The sequence below is a fragment of the Nuphar pumila genome, chromosome 2 (assembly GCF_984573655.1).
Source record: "Nuphar pumila chromosome 2, dmNupPumi1.hap1.1, whole genome shotgun sequence".
Classification (NCBI taxonomy): Eukaryota; Viridiplantae; Streptophyta; class Magnoliopsida; order Nymphaeales; family Nymphaeaceae; genus Nuphar; species Nuphar pumila.
The window spans coordinates 138,855,259-138,874,915 of NC_143250.1; the positions used below are offsets into that span (position 1 = coordinate 138,855,259).

The window sequence follows — 19,657 nt, forward strand, 5'->3', positions numbered from 1 at the left end:
CTTCATCACCACTATTCTTTGCACAAAGAATAGGGTCCACCCAAAAAGCTTATGTCATCATCACTTATAGATGAATATCATGGTTTCTTTTTTTTAGCCAAGTCAAGAGAAAACTCCTTATTACCGACAGCACATTGACACCCCCATGGTAAGCTTCTTGTTACATGAGGAAACTCACTTTAGTAGCTGAATACTCTTCGCTCTTTGGAAAAGAAAAGACTGAAAGCTTTGGAAAATCCCTTTTCAAAATATGAAAAACTCCATTCATTTTAATGGTAAGTTTGTTTCCTCTTTGTTTCTCGGATTGGTTCCATTCACTTCTTTAACGTTATCCTCTTGCTTTTTGTCACTTTATATTTGGTTTTCCTTTACTTTTTATGTTTTTATATTAAAAAATTATAAATTTATATAACAAGTTTGCACGTTGGTTTTTACATCCTAGCATTTTTGTACTCTATCAGGATTAACCCACATCTTCAGACAAACCCCGTCGCCTCTATTTTTTTTTAACCGAGGGACCAATACAAGAGGATCTCGGGGGGACCCATCTAAGGAATTTGGAACAAATCTCATCAAGTAATTTATCCACGCTGATTAAAATTAAGAACCGAAAAAAAAAATCTCTATCAAGCTTGCTGAAAATGTATCCATAGCGGATTTTCAATCAAATGAGAACAGTTCCGCGATATGAATAACGAAGGGGTCGCAATGGCCTCTTAAAAACCTTACATTAACCTGGAGTCTCTTTTAGTAGACTACACTGACGGCGAACCATCTCTTGTTTTTAGATATTGCATACGAACCTTACCCCTTTTCTCTCTTAAATGCCAACCGAGAATGGAAAATAAGAATGCCCAGTGTTAATTTTGCATATTTGCTTCATAACTCTCTCTTCCTGTTTCACACCATTTTTTTTTTGACACTCGTTTCTCCGCTTCCGCTTCGTGCATTCTTTTTCACCTGGTAACTATGGACAGACATCTGGTTAGTCAAACCCTTGAAGTTTCCCCTACCGATCAAAGAGTACACCCAGCTTCGACATTTCAGCATCTGATCTTCTATAGGTTTCGAACTTGTGACGTCTGGTCAACTTGGTGGCTTTCTCGGCCTTTACCGTATGAGCAGAACCCTTGTGGGCCATGGAAGGTGGTGATTTCAAAACACCCAAAATTTGTGTTTTGGCATATCACTCCATCCGATCTGATCTGGACTCGGAATCTCGGTCCGCACGCATGTTTGTGTCGAATCTATGTATGTGTATGCGTGCCGTCTCTGTGAAGGTGAGGGCCGACCACTCATGCGGTAGCGCACCGACTGTGGCGCATACACGAAGGTGAGTTCTTCTTCCTTTCTTCCTCTCTTCCATCTTTCAATTTTGAGCGTGCACCAACTGTTTGTTGAATCTCCTGAGCCGTCTTGTTCCCTTTCTGTAATATCAATTCATTAATCGCGTTCGTTTCCCCCTTTTTTCGGGCGCCAGCTTATTATATTCTGTTCTATGGATCATGTCTTTTTTTTTTTTAAATTTATAACCGCACCCGGCACGAAGATCTTGTATCGCTGGCAGCCTGCCATACCTACGGTCATCGTGCCGGCAGCGTAGAACTCCGAGGCTAGGACCCCTGTCCCCGGGGCCTATGCTACGGGGATGATATGTCTGCAAATGGAAATTAGTAAACGAGCGGCAGATCGGTTTCTGTTGCACATCTCAATCATTTGTTTGTAATTGGTATACATTCAATTCAATCGATCTGGCTTCACTTTGGAGGTGGGTAATAAAAAATAAAACGCGATTGGTTAGTCGTTTCTGCCATTCTTGATTATCCTCTGCATCTTCATTGCTACCCATTTGGGTTTTCGTTAATTTGGTTGAAGGGGAGTCTCTCGATCGCTTGATGTGTGCTTTCTTTTGGGGAGGAAGTGCATGAATTCATTCTCTATGGGTGGAATTACTATTGATTTTCGGTATCTCCAAGAGGGAAATGGAACGGATTGTATTCCCATTCAAATGTTTATAAATTGAAAAAGTTCTTTCTTGTATTTGTAATTTTGTATGGCTTCACGCATCCAACAGCGATACACATCTTTTCTCCGAATCTCTTTTGCAGAAATCTTTAAGGCTGTTTGGGAGCCTTGCATTGAGATGGAAACACCATTTCCCATGTTGCCAAAATATGGTTTTGCCAAAATGTGGTGTTGAGCATGAAGTTGCCAAAAAGCATTCTCTTGTGAATGGTGTTGAAATGTGGTGTTGGGGATGGTAACTCCATTTCCGAATGCAGTGTTTTGGCAACACCACTGATCCCGAACAGCAGAAAGCAATAACGCTCTGGGGTAAACTGCAACAGGCCGCAGTTCAAGGCTCTCAAACCGAGCCTAAAAGAGACCTGCCTCCAGTAAGAGTCTTCATTCATACATGTCCCAATATGTGCATAAAGAGATTAGGAAGTTGCGAGAACACATTTACGTTTCCATCATCTCCTGCTTGGGTGTTGCATTTATCTCTTCTAATCCTTTTAATGGGCTTTGGTTACCAAAACCATGAGGCATAGCCTACAACTTTTTGTGTCATGACCTCCTCTGCAGTTCTATCACAAAATTTTGTTGTCCAAATCTTTGAGAATCAGAAAGGAATTTTTTGAGCTTGAATTTGTCCATTTGGAATCTGGTTCTTTGCTTTCCTTCACTTCTACTTTTATTCCCTTTATCCATTCCTTAAGTGGGGTTTGATCCTATAGAATCTGATCCATTCTCTCATTGATGAATTTCTCCTTCATGTTCATAGATAAATCCTTGCTTCTTAACAATCAAACAGCTCCTCTAAAAGGAGCATGCAACTTGCTAATATTGATAGTTACTCTTGCACATCCACATTGGAGTACCCGTCGAGCACATCCACTTCGGTACTTGAATTTTTTTTCACGTTTCATATGTTTAAGCACATTTATACCACTTTCCATTGTTTTCAGGGTGGACACTGGAATCAATTTACAAATCTTGGAGGGCAATAATTTTCTGTTCATTCAGTTCCCTTTTTGTCAAGAGCTCTCATTAGTCTAAAATTGTCTTGTCTGGCTAAACTTAAACTTGCTCTTCCAACTTTAGTTACATAGTTGTACTTGTTAATGTACAATTCTTTCTTTCTCTCTTGATTTAAACTTTAGGTTTTCAGCATAAGTTTTATCAATCTCATACAATCAGTATCAACGTATAATAATACTATGTGTGCATAGTGATTCCATGTATATTTATTTATTGGTTTATCACACTCTATGTTCATTTCTCCATCTGTGACACCTTTTTCTTTGGGATAACTTCTGACTTATTTAAAGATACATGTGAAGCCAAACCTTCATTAATCTACTCAATGACTGCATAAAAAACCAGACCTTAAGCGGCATTTGCTTCATGCCCTTCCCCATGAAAGAGGCTTTCTTTAATAGAAAATAAGATCTCTTTTCTACAAAAGGTGGAACAAACATGCCTATGAGAAATATGTGGTGGTACCCACATAATAAATGCAGTTTTTCTGTCAAAATGGGTTCATATACCTCCGTCCCTGGGGAAGTACTTTCCCTTCAAAGTCGCTCTTTCAAAGGAAATAAGCTTCCCTTAAGTGGGAGGAGTGACAGTGTAACAGACACCCCCCTAAGGCATTATACGATCCATTCAGTGATGCAAGCATTTTTTGTGTATAGTGCATGATAATCTTTAGCCTGTATAAGATGTGCATTATTGTATATTATGTATTTGTCATGCATATAACTACATTACATATGAACCTGACCTGTATGTGCTAAGCATATCAAAATGTACCTAGAAGCCATAAATTCATCCCTGGCAACAGCCTCTGACAATGAGTTGTGGGAGTGTTTTTTGAAGAACTTTCACATTTAACCCGAAATTCAAGTCAAGGATCCCCAGATTTATGCCATTTAGAAGTTGTCACCGGCTTGGGCCATGATCTTAGTTTAATTACTTTCCAACGTAAACTAAATAAATAGTGAACTTTTTTCTGCATTAGGCTTTGGGCAAGTTAGCTAGGGGCAGTTTTGTGCATGCTTTTGGTTCTCAAGCTTTTGACTAAAGTGTAATAAAGTGCCTAATGAAAAGGGCAAAGTCTTCAAGCGAAAGCACGGAAGCACGCACATACACAAGAGGCCACAAAGGGGCAAAATAAACCACAAAAGTGGTCAAGCACAAAAAGAGGTAAAAAAATATTCTTCACTTCATAGAATGCTTCACAAGAAGCTTAGAAAATACATGGGGCTGTGCCCCTTATTTATACACAGCAAGGGACCCAAGGAGGGGCTCCCATAGAGTCGTTGGAGCCCCTCCAACGGTCATATTTATGACCGTTGGAGGGATCCAACGACTCTATGTGGACCCCTCTCAAATGATTAAAAGAAAAACTAAAAAATAAAAAAGGAAAAAGAATAAAGGAAAAAGAAAGAAAAGAAAAAGCATATCAATGATATGTGTGTATAGGTGAAATGACAGAAATACCCCTGTCGGGTTTTACAAAATAAATATATATATATTTATATATATAGATAGACACGTAGACATATATATCATATATATGTATATGTGTCGTAATCTATATATATATATATATATATATATATATATATATATATATATATATATATATATATATATATATACATCATATTTTAACACCCCCCCTCAAACACATGGTGAAATCACCGAGAGTTTGCTAAGGAGGAAGTAGAAGCGAGGCGAAGGCATGGCTTTGGTGAAGAAGTCCGCCAACTGATATTCGGTAGGAACATATGGGAGTTGAATGGTGCCGCGTAGGAACTCATCTCGAACATAATGACAGTCCATCTCAATATGCTTCGTTCGTTCATGAAAAGTGTGATTGCTAGCAATATAGATGGAGCTCTTGTTGTCACAACACAGCTTTGAAGGAGTTGAGAATGAGACACCCATATCTTTAAGTAAGCTTCTTAACCATATAATCTCAGTTGTGGTAGTGGCCATCGCACGATATTCTGCTTCGATAGACGAGAGAGAAACTTTACGCTGCTTCTTACACCTCCAGGAGATAAGTGACTCCCCAAGAAACACACAATAATCTGTGGTAGAAATACGATCATCGGGGTTACCCCCCCAATCAGAGTCAGTATACGCAAGTAAAGTGAGAGGTGAAGAAGAGGAGAAGAATACTCCCTTAGTTATGGAATTTTTTAAGTATCTGAAATCCTCATTACTGCTGCCATGTGAGTAGTAGTAGGAGCAGTCTGAAATTGGCTTGCACTATGAACTGCATGTGAAATGTCAGGCCTGGTGATAGATAAATATGTTAAGGATCCAATTAATTGACGATAAGGCATGTGATCTGCTAAAGGAGTGCCATCATTGGCTTTCATCTTGGCATTGATCACTTCTGGAGTCTCCACCCTTTTGTCATCTGTCAACCCAGACTTAGCAATAATGTCAGAGGCAAGCTTCATTTGAGATAGGACATACCCCTTGGGGGAGTATGCAACTTCAATTCCTAAGAAATACCTTAGAAAACCCAGATCAGACATATCAAAATTTTTCTTAAGAATGTTTTTAATAAGATCAATACCTTTCTTATCATTACCTGTGATAATCATGTCATCAACATATAATAACAAAATTGTTATGTATTCATTAGAAGATTTAACAAACAAAGCAGTATCTGTGTAACATGAGGAGAAACCATTATCAAGAACTACTTTGCTAAAAAGATCATATCAAGCTTTTGGTACTTGTTTTAAACCATAGAGAGCTTTGTTTAATTTTAGAATATTACCTTTCCCAATTTCAAGACCCGGCGGAGGGTCCATAAGAACTTCTTCACACAGAGTTCCATTTAAAAACGCATTTTTAACATCAAGTTGATATATCGGCCATTGTTTGATGGATGCTAAAGCAATTAGGGTTCATACACTAGTCATTCTGGCTACAGGAGCAAAGGTTTCTTCATAATCAATCCCATATTCTTGGGCGTAGCCTTTTGCAACCAAACGAGCTTTGTATCTTTCAAGAGACCCATCACATTTGGTTTTGACCTTATATACCCATCTACACCCAATTGCTTTTTTTCCTAAAGGTTGAGGAATAATGCTCCAGGTTTGGGCCTTGTTAAGAGCCTCTAATTCGATTTTCATAGCTTCAATCCAATGTGGGTGATCTTTAGCTTCCTTGAATGAGGTAGGTTCATAATACGAATATATTAACATGAGACATGCCCTATAATTCGGCGAAAAAGATTCATAAGACACAAATTTTTGTGGTGGCCTACTAGTACGAGAAGATCTCCTAGGTGGATTGTTATCAATAGATTCTTCTAAAGAGAAGTCTTGAGAGTATCTGTCAATAGCAGGTTGATGTTCATTTCCGATCCGCCGGGTATATACATTTATATCATTTTGGGAAGTATTTTCATGTTGTGGTATATCATTATAATGTAAAATTCCATCACAACTAGTATCACAAGTAATTGCCTCAGGAGACTCAATCCTAGGAGATAAGTCGAATAGAAAAGAATAATCGATGTCTTCCTCAGATGTGTGGATATCGAAACCATTTTGATCTTCAATAAAGTTTACATTTCTCGACACATATAATTTATTGTTTCGAATATCATAGCATCTATAACCTTTTTTATTCTCACCATAGCCAATGAACACACATTCAATAGCTTTAGGTGACAACTTATCTTGTCCTAGATTAAGTACAAAACATTTGCATCCAAAGATTCTTAGTCTATTAAAATCAGGAGTAATTTTAAAAAGTTTTTCAAATGGTGAAACATTTTTTAAAGAAGAAGAGGGCATACGATTCACAAGATATGTTGCGGTAAGAAGAACTTCGGCCCAAAAGTTTTTAGGAACATTTTTAGACACAAGAAGAGTTCTTGTGGTTTCGATTAAATGTCTATATTTCCTTTCCGTAAGACCATTTTGTTGCGGAGTTTTAGGACAAGATCGTTGGTGCAAAATTTCATTTGTTTTAAAATAATTTTGAAAATCTTTAGACATGTACTCTCCTCCTGAGTCGGACCTAAAAGTGGCTATATTGTGTTGGAATTGATTTTGAACAAGAGCGTGAAACTCTTTAAAATTAATGAAGACATCGGATTTATTCTTGATAATGTAAGCCCATGCATATCTAGCAAAATCATCAATAAAAGAAACATAGTAAGAGAAGCCCCCTTTGGACATAACGGATGTCGGTCCCCATATATCGGAATGCACAAGTTCAAAAGGCCTTTTTGACACAAAATTGCTATGAGAATATGGAAGAGAGTGAATTTTCCCAAGAATACAATCATTGCATGTAAATGTATTTGTATTACAAAATTTTTCCAAAAACGGAAAAAGGTACAACTTGGAAATACTAGGGTGTCCAAGTCTCTTATGCCAAGTCTCAATATCTTTGGATTGAACGTGATTACAAAATGATTTGGATGGCAAAGACAAAAAATCCATATAGTAAAGGTCCCCTCTTCTATGGCCTTGCCCAATCCGCTTCCCGGACCGGAGATCCTGCACATAGCAATGGGTTGGTGAAAACAAGACATTACATTCAAAATCGGTAATTTGAGAGACGGAAAAAAGATTTAGATTAAGTTTTGGAATAATTCGGATTTTGGGAACAAAAAATTCTTTGTTTTGGTCATAAGTTTTCTCAAGGTTTCCAATACCTTCAACATTTAAAGATGTTCCATCGGCGGTGGATACATATGATTTAAATTTATTGAGACTTGGTTTTGATAAAAGTGATGCATTTGGAGTCATATGGAAAGAGGCACCCGAGTCAAGAATCCAAGAGGTCATACCTGGAAAAGAGGAGATGGCGGCACCGGAAGTGGAAGGTGAGGAGGATGATGTAGAGGCGTTCATCTTTATAAATTGTTGAAGAGTTTCGGTTAGATGAGTGATGGACTCCTTTATGTCACCATCCTTCTTTGAATCTTCATTGATGATTGGTGGAGTTTCCCCCACGGAAGCCACCTTCTTCTTAAATCTAGGGCAATCGGGACGAATATGGCCCGGTTCATTACAATTATGACAAATAATTTTTCTTCCTCTACCACCATTATTCTTCAAAAAATGTGGTGTTTTATATGTTCTTACATTGTTGCCGGGTCTAGACACGGCATGCACTTCATCAACATCTCTTTTCAAGGCCAAACGGGTTTCTTCTTGACATAAATCGGCCAAAATATCACTTAGAGGGGTAGAGGCCCTATGAAGTAGAGATCCTCTAAGTTGTTCAAATTCGGGACGAAGCCCATGAATAAATTGAAAGAACCTCTCTTTTTCCATTTGCTCTTGTCTCATAGCAATAGCACTTCCTTCCCATTGTGGTTCGAGAAGGACAAGTTCATCCCATAAAGAGGATAGGGCACTATAGTAGTCCCTAATGCTCATATCACCTTGCTTGGTAGCTCTTACATTTTCTTGTAGAAAAAAATGCCTAGCAAGGTCTCTTTGGGTGTACATGCCTTTCATAAAAAACCATGTTTCATTAGCCTTTTTGAATTTTGCAAGGTTTGCACAAATCTTCAACTCGACATTATTCATGAACCATGCTAAGATTTTAGCATGTTCACTTTCCCAATCTTCCATTTTAGAAGAATAATCAAGAATAGCCTTTTCCTTTTTTTCTTCATTCAAAGCTTTTTCCTCATTTCCTTCAAATTTAGTTAACTTCAATTGTGGTTCCGAAATGGTTCCACATACGTAACCCCAAAGCTTTTTACCTTTGAGATTATTCTCCATAGCGGCGGCCCACATGCGGTAATTGGTCCCATCCAATTTGAATGAGAGATCGATTTTTGCATCTTTGTTGGCCATTTAGAAAAACAAATTAATAAGACGAGAGAGGAGAGGTATTACTTGTCAAGGTAGAATCCGATGAAGCCTTCTTAACCAAGCTCTGATACCATGTAATAAAGTGCCTAATGAAAAGGGCAAAGTCTTCAAGCGAAAGCACGGAAGCACGCACATACACAAGAGGCCACAAAGGGGCAAAATAAACCACAAAAGTGGTCAAGCACAAAAAGAGGTAAAAAAATATTCTTCACTTCATAGAATGCTTCACAAGAAGCTTAGAAAATACATGGGGCTGTGCCCCTTATTTATACACAGCAAGGGCTCTCAAATGATTAAAAGGAAAACTAAAAAATAAAAAAGGAAAAAGAATAAAGGAAAAAGAAAGAAAAGAAAAAGCATATCAATGATATGCGTGTACAGGTGAAATGACAGAAATACCCCTGTCGGGTTTTACAAAATAAATATATATATTTATATATATAGATAGACACGTAGACATATATATCATATATATGTATATGTGTCGTAATCTATATATATATATATATATATATATAAATATACATCATATTTTAACATAAAGCGATGACAAGTCCATCTATTTTGGTTATCCAGACCTTTTGACCAAAATTTCTTGTTACAAGGCATGGACATAGTAAGGAAGACCATGCTGAAAACATGATTTCATCTTTCTATAGTAACAGGTAAACAAACTTTGCAAAAGGAAAAAAAGAACAAAAAGAATATTGGCCTTTCTGGCCATTTTGGCCAAATAAAACTTTGATGTTATTGTCTTCTTTATAAGGGTTTTCTTTTCATGTCAGGAAAAATATAGATGTACTTTAAAATTTTATTGCTTCTCTTTAAGAAAAAAAATCCCACTAAGAATCTCCATGGAAAAACTTGTAGAGATTTTGCAGCCAATGGTGTGGGCATTGTTGCCATGCCTAGAAGTTCAAGTTTTTTGCTGTTATACATATGGATTTTCAATTGTCTAACAAAATATTCATAATAGAATTTCCGTTCCACAACTCCAGAGAATTTGTGTGAAACAGCAGTTCATGGGTCTCTAGCGTGAATCCTAAACCACCTTTATGTTTCTCAAACGGACCCTCAGATGTGGTGTCACCACAGACTTAAGCTTTGAGCGCATGTGATGGCTTGTAACTCACGGTAAACACTTGGGTTGTTTATGTTAAAATGTAAAACTGTACATATATGTATATATAATAATATTATATTATTATATATATATATATAAATACATTTTTAATTTCTTTCTTTTCTGTATTTTTTTTCCTTTATTTTTATTTTTTGTCTTTATGTCATCTAGTTCAGTTTGAACTAGAATGACTGTTGCTAGTCAAGTCCTGTCCAGACTTGACTAGCAATAGAGCTGTTGGACTGACACAGTCCAACAGCTCTAAATAGAGCTGTTGGACTGTGCCCAACAGCTCTATTGAGTCCTCTTTCAGCTGTGTATATAAAGGGGTGCAGCCCCTCTTGTATTTCACTTCAATGCTTCTTAAGCAATTGGTTTTTCATATCAATAAAGAATACATTTTTATTTTTATTTTGTTTCCAGTTATACCCTTTTTAAGGGTTATGCTTTAGTGTCATTCTTGACACTTGCTCTTGTTAATCAAAGCTCGTGTTTCGAAGATCCCCATTTCATTTCATGGTATCAGAGCCGCGGAAGTACTAAATCTTGAGGAAAAGCTGCCTCGGTTTCCGTGCCCGTTTGCAAAAGTGTTCGCCACTTGAAGAGAAGTGTTTTATCACTTCATTGGAGAAGATTTCACATCTTGTTGTATTGTTTGTTTTTTCTTTCTTTCTCATTTTCCTTCTTGTTTCTCTTCTATCCCTATTCTTTCTCTCCTTGTAATCGATGGATGACAATGATAAAGTCACCATCATGCCTATGAAACTAAGCGATACGAACTATGTAACATGGGCTTCAATCATGAAGCACCATATATGGGGAAAAGGCTTATGGGGGATTGTGGATGGTTCCGATTCGGAACCTAAGCTATCTCTTACTAAAAAGGAGGGAGATAAAGACGTCCCTCTATCGGAAGAAGAGAAAATCAAGGTTATTGCCTCATATGAGAAGAAATGGAAAGAATGGAGAATATCTCATGCGAAGATAATGTCATGGCTTATCAATAGCGTTGACATTAAAAAATGCTCAAGTCTTGCCAAATTTGATCATGCCGATAAGGCATGGGAATACCTTAAGAATATGTATTCCCTTAAAGATATTGCACACGTGTGCAACCTCCAAGAAAAAGTTCGAATGATGACACAAGGAGACAAAACTATTCGTGAATATTACAATGGGTTGTCCGAACTTTGGGAAGAACTTTCCCTTTTAGAACCAAAGTGGCATTGTGCCGAAGACATCGAGCTTCGTCAGAAACAACTCGATGTTGAACATTTTTACCAGTTTATCACTGGATTAAGGCCGGAATTTGAAACCACTAAATCGGCCCTACTTCACCGGGGAAAAATTCCTTCTATTGTTGAAACTATTGAAGAGTTAACAATGGAAGAAAATCGTCTCCGGAAAGGTTCTTTAAAAATTGAAGATGATTCCGTTTTAGCCGTGTCTAGACCAGGGAATCATGCTCCTCACTTTAACCGACAAAATGGTGACTATGATAAGAAGAAAGTTATTTGTCATCACTGTCATGAACCGGGACACTACAGGCCACAATGTCTCAAACTTAAGGAGCTGAGAGAAAAAAGAGCTGCAATTGCTGGATCGGAGCCTAAAGATCAGGATGCACCAGTTTCCCTGGCCCAACTAATGGAGATCCTTCAGCCTCTCATCAAAGGTGCCTCTTCCTCATCTGAAGCTTCAACCGGCGCAGCAGCCTCATCTTTTTCTGATTTAGGTAAAATTTCTTGGCTTCTTGACTCTGGTGCATCTTTTCATATGACCCCAAATAATCAAAGTCTATCCAAATGTGTTAAAAATAAAACAAGTGTGTCAAAGGTCTTTACTGCTGATGGGACTTCTCTTGAAATAGAAGGAATAGGAGATTTTGAAAAAATTTATAAAACAAAAAATTTTTTTATTCCAGAAATTAGACATGTTCCCAAATTAAATTTAAATCTTTTATCTGTATCTCAAATTTCTGATTATGGGTGTAATATTTCTTTTTCTTCTCATGGTTGTTGGGTACAGGATCGCCAGTCAGGCAAGCTGATTGGGGAAGGCAATAGAGAAGGAGGACTCTATTACATGGATTTTTTGGAAATGCCGAAGAAAGCTTTTTGTTATAATATTCAAAAAATAGAGTTGGAACTGTGGCATAAGAGACTTGGTCACCCACATATAGCCAAAATCCAACATTTTCCAAATCTAGGAAAATTTTGTAACTCTGAATCATTTGATTGTAAAGATTGTATTCTCGGCAAAATGAAAAGATTACCATTTCAGAACAGAACCTTTTTCTCTTCAAGACCACTTGAATTAATACACTCGGATGTTTGGGGTCCTGCACCAGTAATTTCTAAAGGAGGATTTGTTTACTATGTTATTTTTGTCGATGATTTCTCCCGACATACGTGGATGTACTTTCTCAAACATAAGTCTGAAGTATTTTCATACTTTCAAACTTTTCATAATATGGTTAAAAACAAATTTCAAAATGATATTACTATTTTTCGCACAGATTCAGGGGGAGAGTTTTTATCCACAGATTTTCAAAATTATCTTAAATTGCATGGCATCACACATCAAAGATCTTGTCCTTATACACCTCAACAAAATGGACTGGCAGAACGAAAACATCGCATATTATAGAAACCACTAGAACTTTATTAATAGCAAATCAAGTCCCTAAAGACTTTTGGGCAGAAGCTGCCTTAACTGCCACCTATCTCATTAATAGGATGCCATCTTCTTCGTTACAAAATATCACTCCCATTGAAAAACTTATGAACATTTCTCCAGACTACTCTAGATTAAGAATATTTGGGTGCAAATGTTTCATATTTACTGACAAAAATGATAAACTTTCCCCTCGTGCGATTCCCTGTGCCTTTTTAGGATATGCTGAAAACCAGAAAGGTTATAGATGTTTTGACTTCAAAAATAATAAACTATATGTGTCTAGAAATGTTTCCTTTCTTGAAAAGGAGAGCTTCTTTGATTTTAGAAAATTAAAAGACGTCACTGATTTCTCCTTTTTGCTAGATCTAACATCAACATCTGATGAATATGACCTTGATTGTAACTTTGATGATGATCCAAGAATTATTGATCTTAATGTTGAAAATGAAGAAGTTCATAGAGATATTAGTATTCAATATTCCAGGCGACAAGAGTCTAATACTCCATGTGCACTTGAGAAATATTCTAACATTCCAACTAGACAATCATCCCGGATCTCGAGGCCTCCAGAAAAGTTTGTATCATACGAGTCTTTATCACCCACATATAGGGCAGTTATTGCATTAATTCACTCATATGAAGAACCATCCACATATTTTCAAGCAAAAAATGATATCAAATGGATAGAAGCCATGAAAGTTGAATTAGATGCACTTGAAAAGGCTTCTACATGGAATATTCAAGATCTTCCTCCAGGGAAGAAAACTATAGGATGTCGATGGGTTTATAAAATTAAAACCAAGAGTGATGGTACTCTTGAAAGATATAAAGCCCGTTTAGTAGCCAAAGGTTATGCCCAAGAATATGGGATTGATTATGAAGAAACCTTTGCTCCGGTGGCTCGTATGACTACTGTCCGAACCTTAATTGCCTTAGCTTCTATCAAAAAATGGTCTATTTTTCAAATGGATGTCAAAAATGCTTTTTTAAATGGAAAGCTAGTTGAAGAAGTATATATGGAACCCCCTCCTGGTCTAAGTATTCCTAAGGGTAAAGTCCTTCGCTTAGAAAAAGCTCTTTATGGACTTAAACAAGCACCAAAAGCTTGGTATGATAGGTTTAGTCGTGTTATGATTGATATTGGTTTTCAATTCTGTTTAACTGACACTGCTTTGTTTATTAAGAATTCTGATGCAGGGATCATTGTGCTTCTTCTCTATGTGGATGATATGATCATCACCGGAAGCGATAAACAGGGAGTTGAAACAATCAAAACACTTCTTAAATCTCATTTTGAAATGACTGATTTGGGCTTGTTGAGATATTTTTTAGGCATTGAAGTTGCTTATTCTCCTAGAGGATATTTATTATCTCAGACAAAATTTGCTTTTGATATTGTTTTCAGGTCTGGTATTACTGATGATAAGAAAGTTGACACTCCAGAAGTTGTTAATGTTAAAATGAAGATTGATGATGGAGAACTTCTTGCAGACCCTACTCCTTACAGACAGCTTGTCGGGGCACTTTCCTATCTATCCATTACCAGACCAGATATAGCACATGCTGTTCATACAGCAAGTCAATTTCAACATGCTCCTACTTCTGTTCATATGGGAGCAGTCATGCGTATTATCAGATACATCAAGTCCTCTCTTTCAAGAGGACTTTTCTTATCTTCCTCCTCTTCTCTTGATTTAATTGCATATACTGATGCTGATTGGGGAGGTGATCCCAATAACAGACACTCAACCACTGGCTTTTGTGTCTTTTTAGGGGAATCATTAATCTCGTGGAGGTGTAAAAAGCAGTCATGCGTATTATCAGATACATCAAGTCCTCTCTTTCACGAGGACTTTTCTTATCTTCCTCCTCTTCTCTTGATTTAATTGCATATACTGATGCTGATTGGGGAGGTGATCCCAATAACAGACACTCAACCACTGGCTTTTGTGTCTTTTTAGGGGAATCATTAATCTCGTGGAGGTGTAAAAAGCAGCAGAAGGTATCTCTCTCATCCACCGAAGCTGAATACAGAGCCATGGCAACCACGACCATGGAAGTAGTTTGGCTCCGACGACTGCTTGCTGACATGGGAGTTGAAGCAACAAAGGCTTCACAAATGTGTTGTGACAACAAAAGTGCGATCTACATTGCCAGTAACAGAACATTCCACGAACGCACCAAACACATCGAAATGGATTGTCACTACGTCAGAGAGGAATATCTACACGGGATAATTGATCTGCCATATGTCACTTCAGAATATCAGTTAGCAGACCTCTTTACAAAGCCTCTCGCTGCTCCCCGATTTCACTTTCTCTTAGACAAACTTTCGCTCATTGTACTGTAAGTTTGAGGGGGAGTGTTAAAATGTAAAACTGTACATATATGTATATATAATAATATTATATTATTATATATATATATAAATACATTTTTAATTTCTTTCTTTTCTGTATTTTTTTTCCTTTATTTTTATTTTTTGTCTTTATGTCATCTAGTTCAGTTTGAACTAGAATGACTGTTGCTAGTCAAGTCCTGTCCAGACTTGACTAGCAATAGAGCTGTTGGACTGACACAGTCCAACAGCTCTTAATAGAGCTGTTGGACTGACACATTCCAACAGCTCTAAATAGAGCTGTTGGACTGTGCCCAACAGCTCTATTGAGTCCTCTTTCAACTGTGTATATAAAGGGGTGCAGCCCCTCTTGTATTTCACTTCAATGCTTCTTAAGCAATTGGTTTTTCATATCAATAAAGAATACATTTTTATTTTTATTTTGTTTCCAGTTATACCCTTTTTAAGGGTTATGCTTTAGTGTCATTCTTGACACTTGCTCTTGTTAATCAAAGCTCGTGTTTCGAAGATCCCCATTTCATTTCAGTTTCCAGTCCATCTTTTTTTTTTTGGGGGGGGGGGGAGGGGGTTGTTTCCAGTCCATCATAGGATAAAGGTTGGGTGGATGAAATGGAAGAGTGCAACTGGACTGTTGTGCGATCGTAGAATGCCATTGCGGTTGAAGGGAAAGTTTTATAGGACGACTATTAGGCCCGCTTTACTATATGGTACGGAATGTTGGGCTGCCAAGAGACATCATATTCAAAAAATGAGTGTAGCTGAGATGCGTATGCTGAGATGGATGTGTGGAAATACAATAAAAGATAAGATTTGGAACGAGGAGATACGTAAGAAGGTAGGCGTTGCACCCATTGAAAATAAGATGAGAGAGAATCGTTTACGGTGGTTTGGACATATTCGACGAAGGCCTAATGATGCTCCAGTTAGAAGGATGGAGAAATGGGAAAATATATTAGTTAAAAGAGGTCGGGGTAGGCCTAGGAAGACATGGATGGAGGTGATAGGAAAGGATATGAATGCTTTGAACCTCACCGAGGACATGGCATTGGATAGAAATGAATGGAGGAGAAGGATTCATGTGGAAGACCCAGAATGATTTTCTTTGTTGGTTCATATCGCCGACCCCAATTGTTTTGGGATGAAGGCGTAGTTGTTGTTGTTGTTGGGGGGGGGGGGGGTTGTTATCTTTATCTAATCTTCATTTTGCTGCTGACCATTCTGCTTTCCCAGTGCTTCATCCCTTCATTCCATACTTGTTTCATGTTGGAGTATGAACTCTAACAAGTAGCCACAATGATGGATTGTGGAGTTGCTAGACCCTCATGCATTCTTGCTCTCCGAAGTTATTGAATCCAATAAACACTCAGGTCCATATCCATTATGGATCTAGTTGATTTTAGTGAGCAAAGTGGTTGATTTCTTTATTGTGCATGTGTTCCATCTAACGTGCAAACTTATTAAAATTTCAGTGTTTGCCAGTTTCCATATCTAACATAAAGTCTGTGTTCAGAACCACACTATTGTATAGTAATATCAGTAGCTGGTTCATGATGTGAACATGAAGTTTTTTAGTAATTTCAAAGAGGATATGATTGTGTGTAATGGTGGATGGTGGACAAAATATAGGTCAAGGACCTTTATAATGTTACTATGAGGTCTTTTTCTTCTTCTTCTTTTCTTTGGAATTAAAGTTTTATTTCAAACTGCTAAAAGTTATTTGTGGAATGCAAATATTTTTAGTTGTTTATGATCACTGAATTATTTTTGATTTCTTGGAGAATATTTAACCAAGCAGCTGAAATACACTTTTTCATTCCGTATGAAAGGAGTTTGGAACTTTGGACAATACATGGAACCATAATATAGTACGCTGGGTAATTTAAATTAGTTGTCAAAGTATAATAAGTATTAAGTATTGATTGAATAACCAAATAAAACTTAAAATTGTAGATGCAAAGCCTTTTGATTATTTTATGAGGAAACCAAGTGATTTAAATGACATTGAATCAGAGGGTAGAATAATCTATGGACAGATTGGTTGCATTGATGGCAATTGCTACTGCTGTTGCATATTGATTGCCTTATATAGCATTTTATTGAAAGTTTATTTACTTCTTATTTCAACTGGCTTGGGTGTTTTATTGGAATTCTACAGCATATGGCATCTAAAATTATGTTTGATATCTTAGGTCTAAAAATAGGTTTCTTTTTAACTTCATGTGCAGTTTTTTAAATTTCTCTCTTTTTTGCTGTAATTTGGATACAGGACAGCCTTAGCCTCTTCATATCCACAAATCATGAGCCTCGCCTGCCTGATTTGTCATGTAGAGAGTCCTTCGGAATCATTTAGAAGTTACTCTGTCTCTAGCTCTGATAGTGAGGGTCGATGCACCACCATTGTCAACTGTTGGAACAAGAAATTTATTCTATCAGCCGGACCAAATGCTACGACGACATCAAAGGTAGCCCCACAACCACTCATGAGAAATGATCAAGACCTTCCAAGTACTCCACGGCTGCTTCGGAGTCATGCAGTTAGAAGGGACCTTTTCCGGGACTGGAATTTTGATGATTCCTTCGTGGAAAATCACAGTTTTTGGCATCAATGAATATTTGAATTTTGTTCAGGCCTTTTCTCTTTATTACCTTAAAGAGGTTTTCTACGCATCTTCTGCAAATGCGCTCTTTATCACCTTTTGCACCAGCATAAAGGAGAATTGAAATATGGAAGAGGCATAAAGAAACTGTATAAATGCATTACTAAGAAAATAAGATTGCCTAGATGGAACTTTGGTGTTGCTTCACTCTTATCAGGAAACAGAGAATCCATTATCTGAACTCTGTTAGTTATGTTTGTTCTTCTGTGTTTTACACGGGATCTAGTGAGTCAGTTTCTGCTGTTTGAACCATGAATGATTTTCGTTGCCACATTTATTGTCTTTCATGTTTACAAGACTGGGATGGGTAAAATCCCTAATGAATATCAGCTTGGACTTGAGGACGTATCTCGAGTTCTCCTGGCATCATCATAGTCTTATTTCCATGTGGTTGTAGTTAACCCTTATTACAATGCAATTGGGCTGTGCAAAACGCAAATGTTTCTTCCAATTTCCTCATATTTGCATTGAAAATGTACATGCAGTTTCCTGTTAAACAACGAGATGCCCATCTGAGTTGGGGAGGATTTATGATCGCAAGGCATGCATTCTAAATATGTTGGTTTCAAGTCTAGATTTGTATGAGCTGTTCATGTGGCATATACTTGCGAGTGATGTTCCATTTGCGGAGCCAAGTTCTCGTATTCTTGTGTTTTTTCCCCCAAAGGCTTTTGGTTCTCTGCATAAAACTGTGGTTGCAAGAATTACAGGATAACTGTGCTTCTCTGTTTTGCATAGAGGAATTGGATCTGAACTAGAAAACATGCAACATACAACTCAGGTACTTGATAGACCATGTCTGCTTTTTGTTTTTCGAGAATCACTTGGCAAACCATATCTGTATTTGAGGGCATGGATCTTTGTCTATCACCTGTATCACAAATGTGTTAGACATGGAGTGTACCATGTAATAGCCAACTGAATATCCATATAAAGGAAAATATTTGCTACCCTCCACTGTACCATACCCTCTAGTAGAAACAGGACATTCCATCACATTTTTTTGTTTTTTCGTAGATAAATCATTATGGTTAAGCTCTATAAATATGATCTATATGGTTTGTTTAGTCAAAAACATGTTTTAGATCATCCAATCACATTTTATAAGCAAAATTTTTAAAGGCTTCACAATTCAACAGTCCACAAGGCGCAGAAGTTTCATGATTGGAAAAATCTTTACATCGAAATTACGTGATCAATTCCCTAGTAAAAGAACTATGCTAAACGCATCTGTGGGGCCTAATTAATGAAATAAAACCTGCACATGAGTTTTAGCTAGAGTATGGTATTATACAGTATAATTAATATTTTCCCTGGATATAAGATCTACTTGTCAGATCTTTTCATTTCCAAATTCAAGTGTGTGCCAGGCAATTTTTATACACAGTTAAAATAAAATTAGTGTAAAATAGGTAAGGCATACATGGTATGATCTGGTTGAATGTGGAAGTGAAAACCAAGTTGACTTAGATGCACTGATCTATAATCCCGTGACTTAGTTGTATTGATCTATAATCCCAAATATGTCTGTCCGCCTCATCCACATGATTGTGGATGTGGTACTGTCGATGGTATCATGGTCAGGATTCACTGGACATTGACAAATCTTTTGATGTCGTTCATCCAAGCGATGAACATCATCCAATCACCATGGTTTTGCCTTTTCGTTCTCAGCTATCCTTTCATTGTTATGCAGCAGATGCCAGCCATCTAGGACAAATGAACCGTTCAAAAAGGAAAAAAAAGGGCAAGGAAAAAAATGTGAGGCCCATTTGAGATATAATCCATACTCACAAATACCGTTTTTTTTTTTTTTTGAAAATCTTGTGATTTTAAAAACTGATAGAATATTATGTGATACAAATATCAACTGTTTGGAAAAATATTGTGCTTTTGTTGTGATATTATCGTGCCACTGATGTAATATTATATTTAAGTTTTTATATTTTATATATTTTCTTGT

General features: G+C 37.1%; 1 protein-coding gene across 1 annotated transcript; it reads left to right on the forward strand.

The window, feature by feature from the left end:
- The first annotated feature begins 945 nt into the window (after nt 1–945).
- On the forward strand, nt 946–18,144 carry LOC149847307 (PyrD). Its single transcript, XM_089998373.1, has 2 exons — nt 946–1,333; nt 17,304–18,144. The coding sequence occupies exons 1-2, from the start codon at nt 1,140–1,142 to the stop codon at nt 17,644–17,646; spliced, it is 537 nt and encodes a 178-aa protein (XP_089854499.1). The 5' UTR covers nt 946–1,139; the 3' UTR covers nt 17,647–18,144.
- The last annotated feature ends 1,513 nt before the right edge of the window (nt 18,145–19,657 follow it).

Excerpts from the sequence above, each read along its gene's own strand:
- LOC149847307 (XM_089998373.1), top strand. The coding sequence starts at position 1,140 with ATGGAAGGTGGTGATTTCAAAACACCCAAAATTTGTGTTTTGGCATAT. Across the intron at positions 1,334-17,303 it reads ACTGTGGCGCATACACGAAG|GACAGCCTTAGCCTCTTCAT; the intron begins GTGAGTTCTTCT and ends ATTTGGATACAG.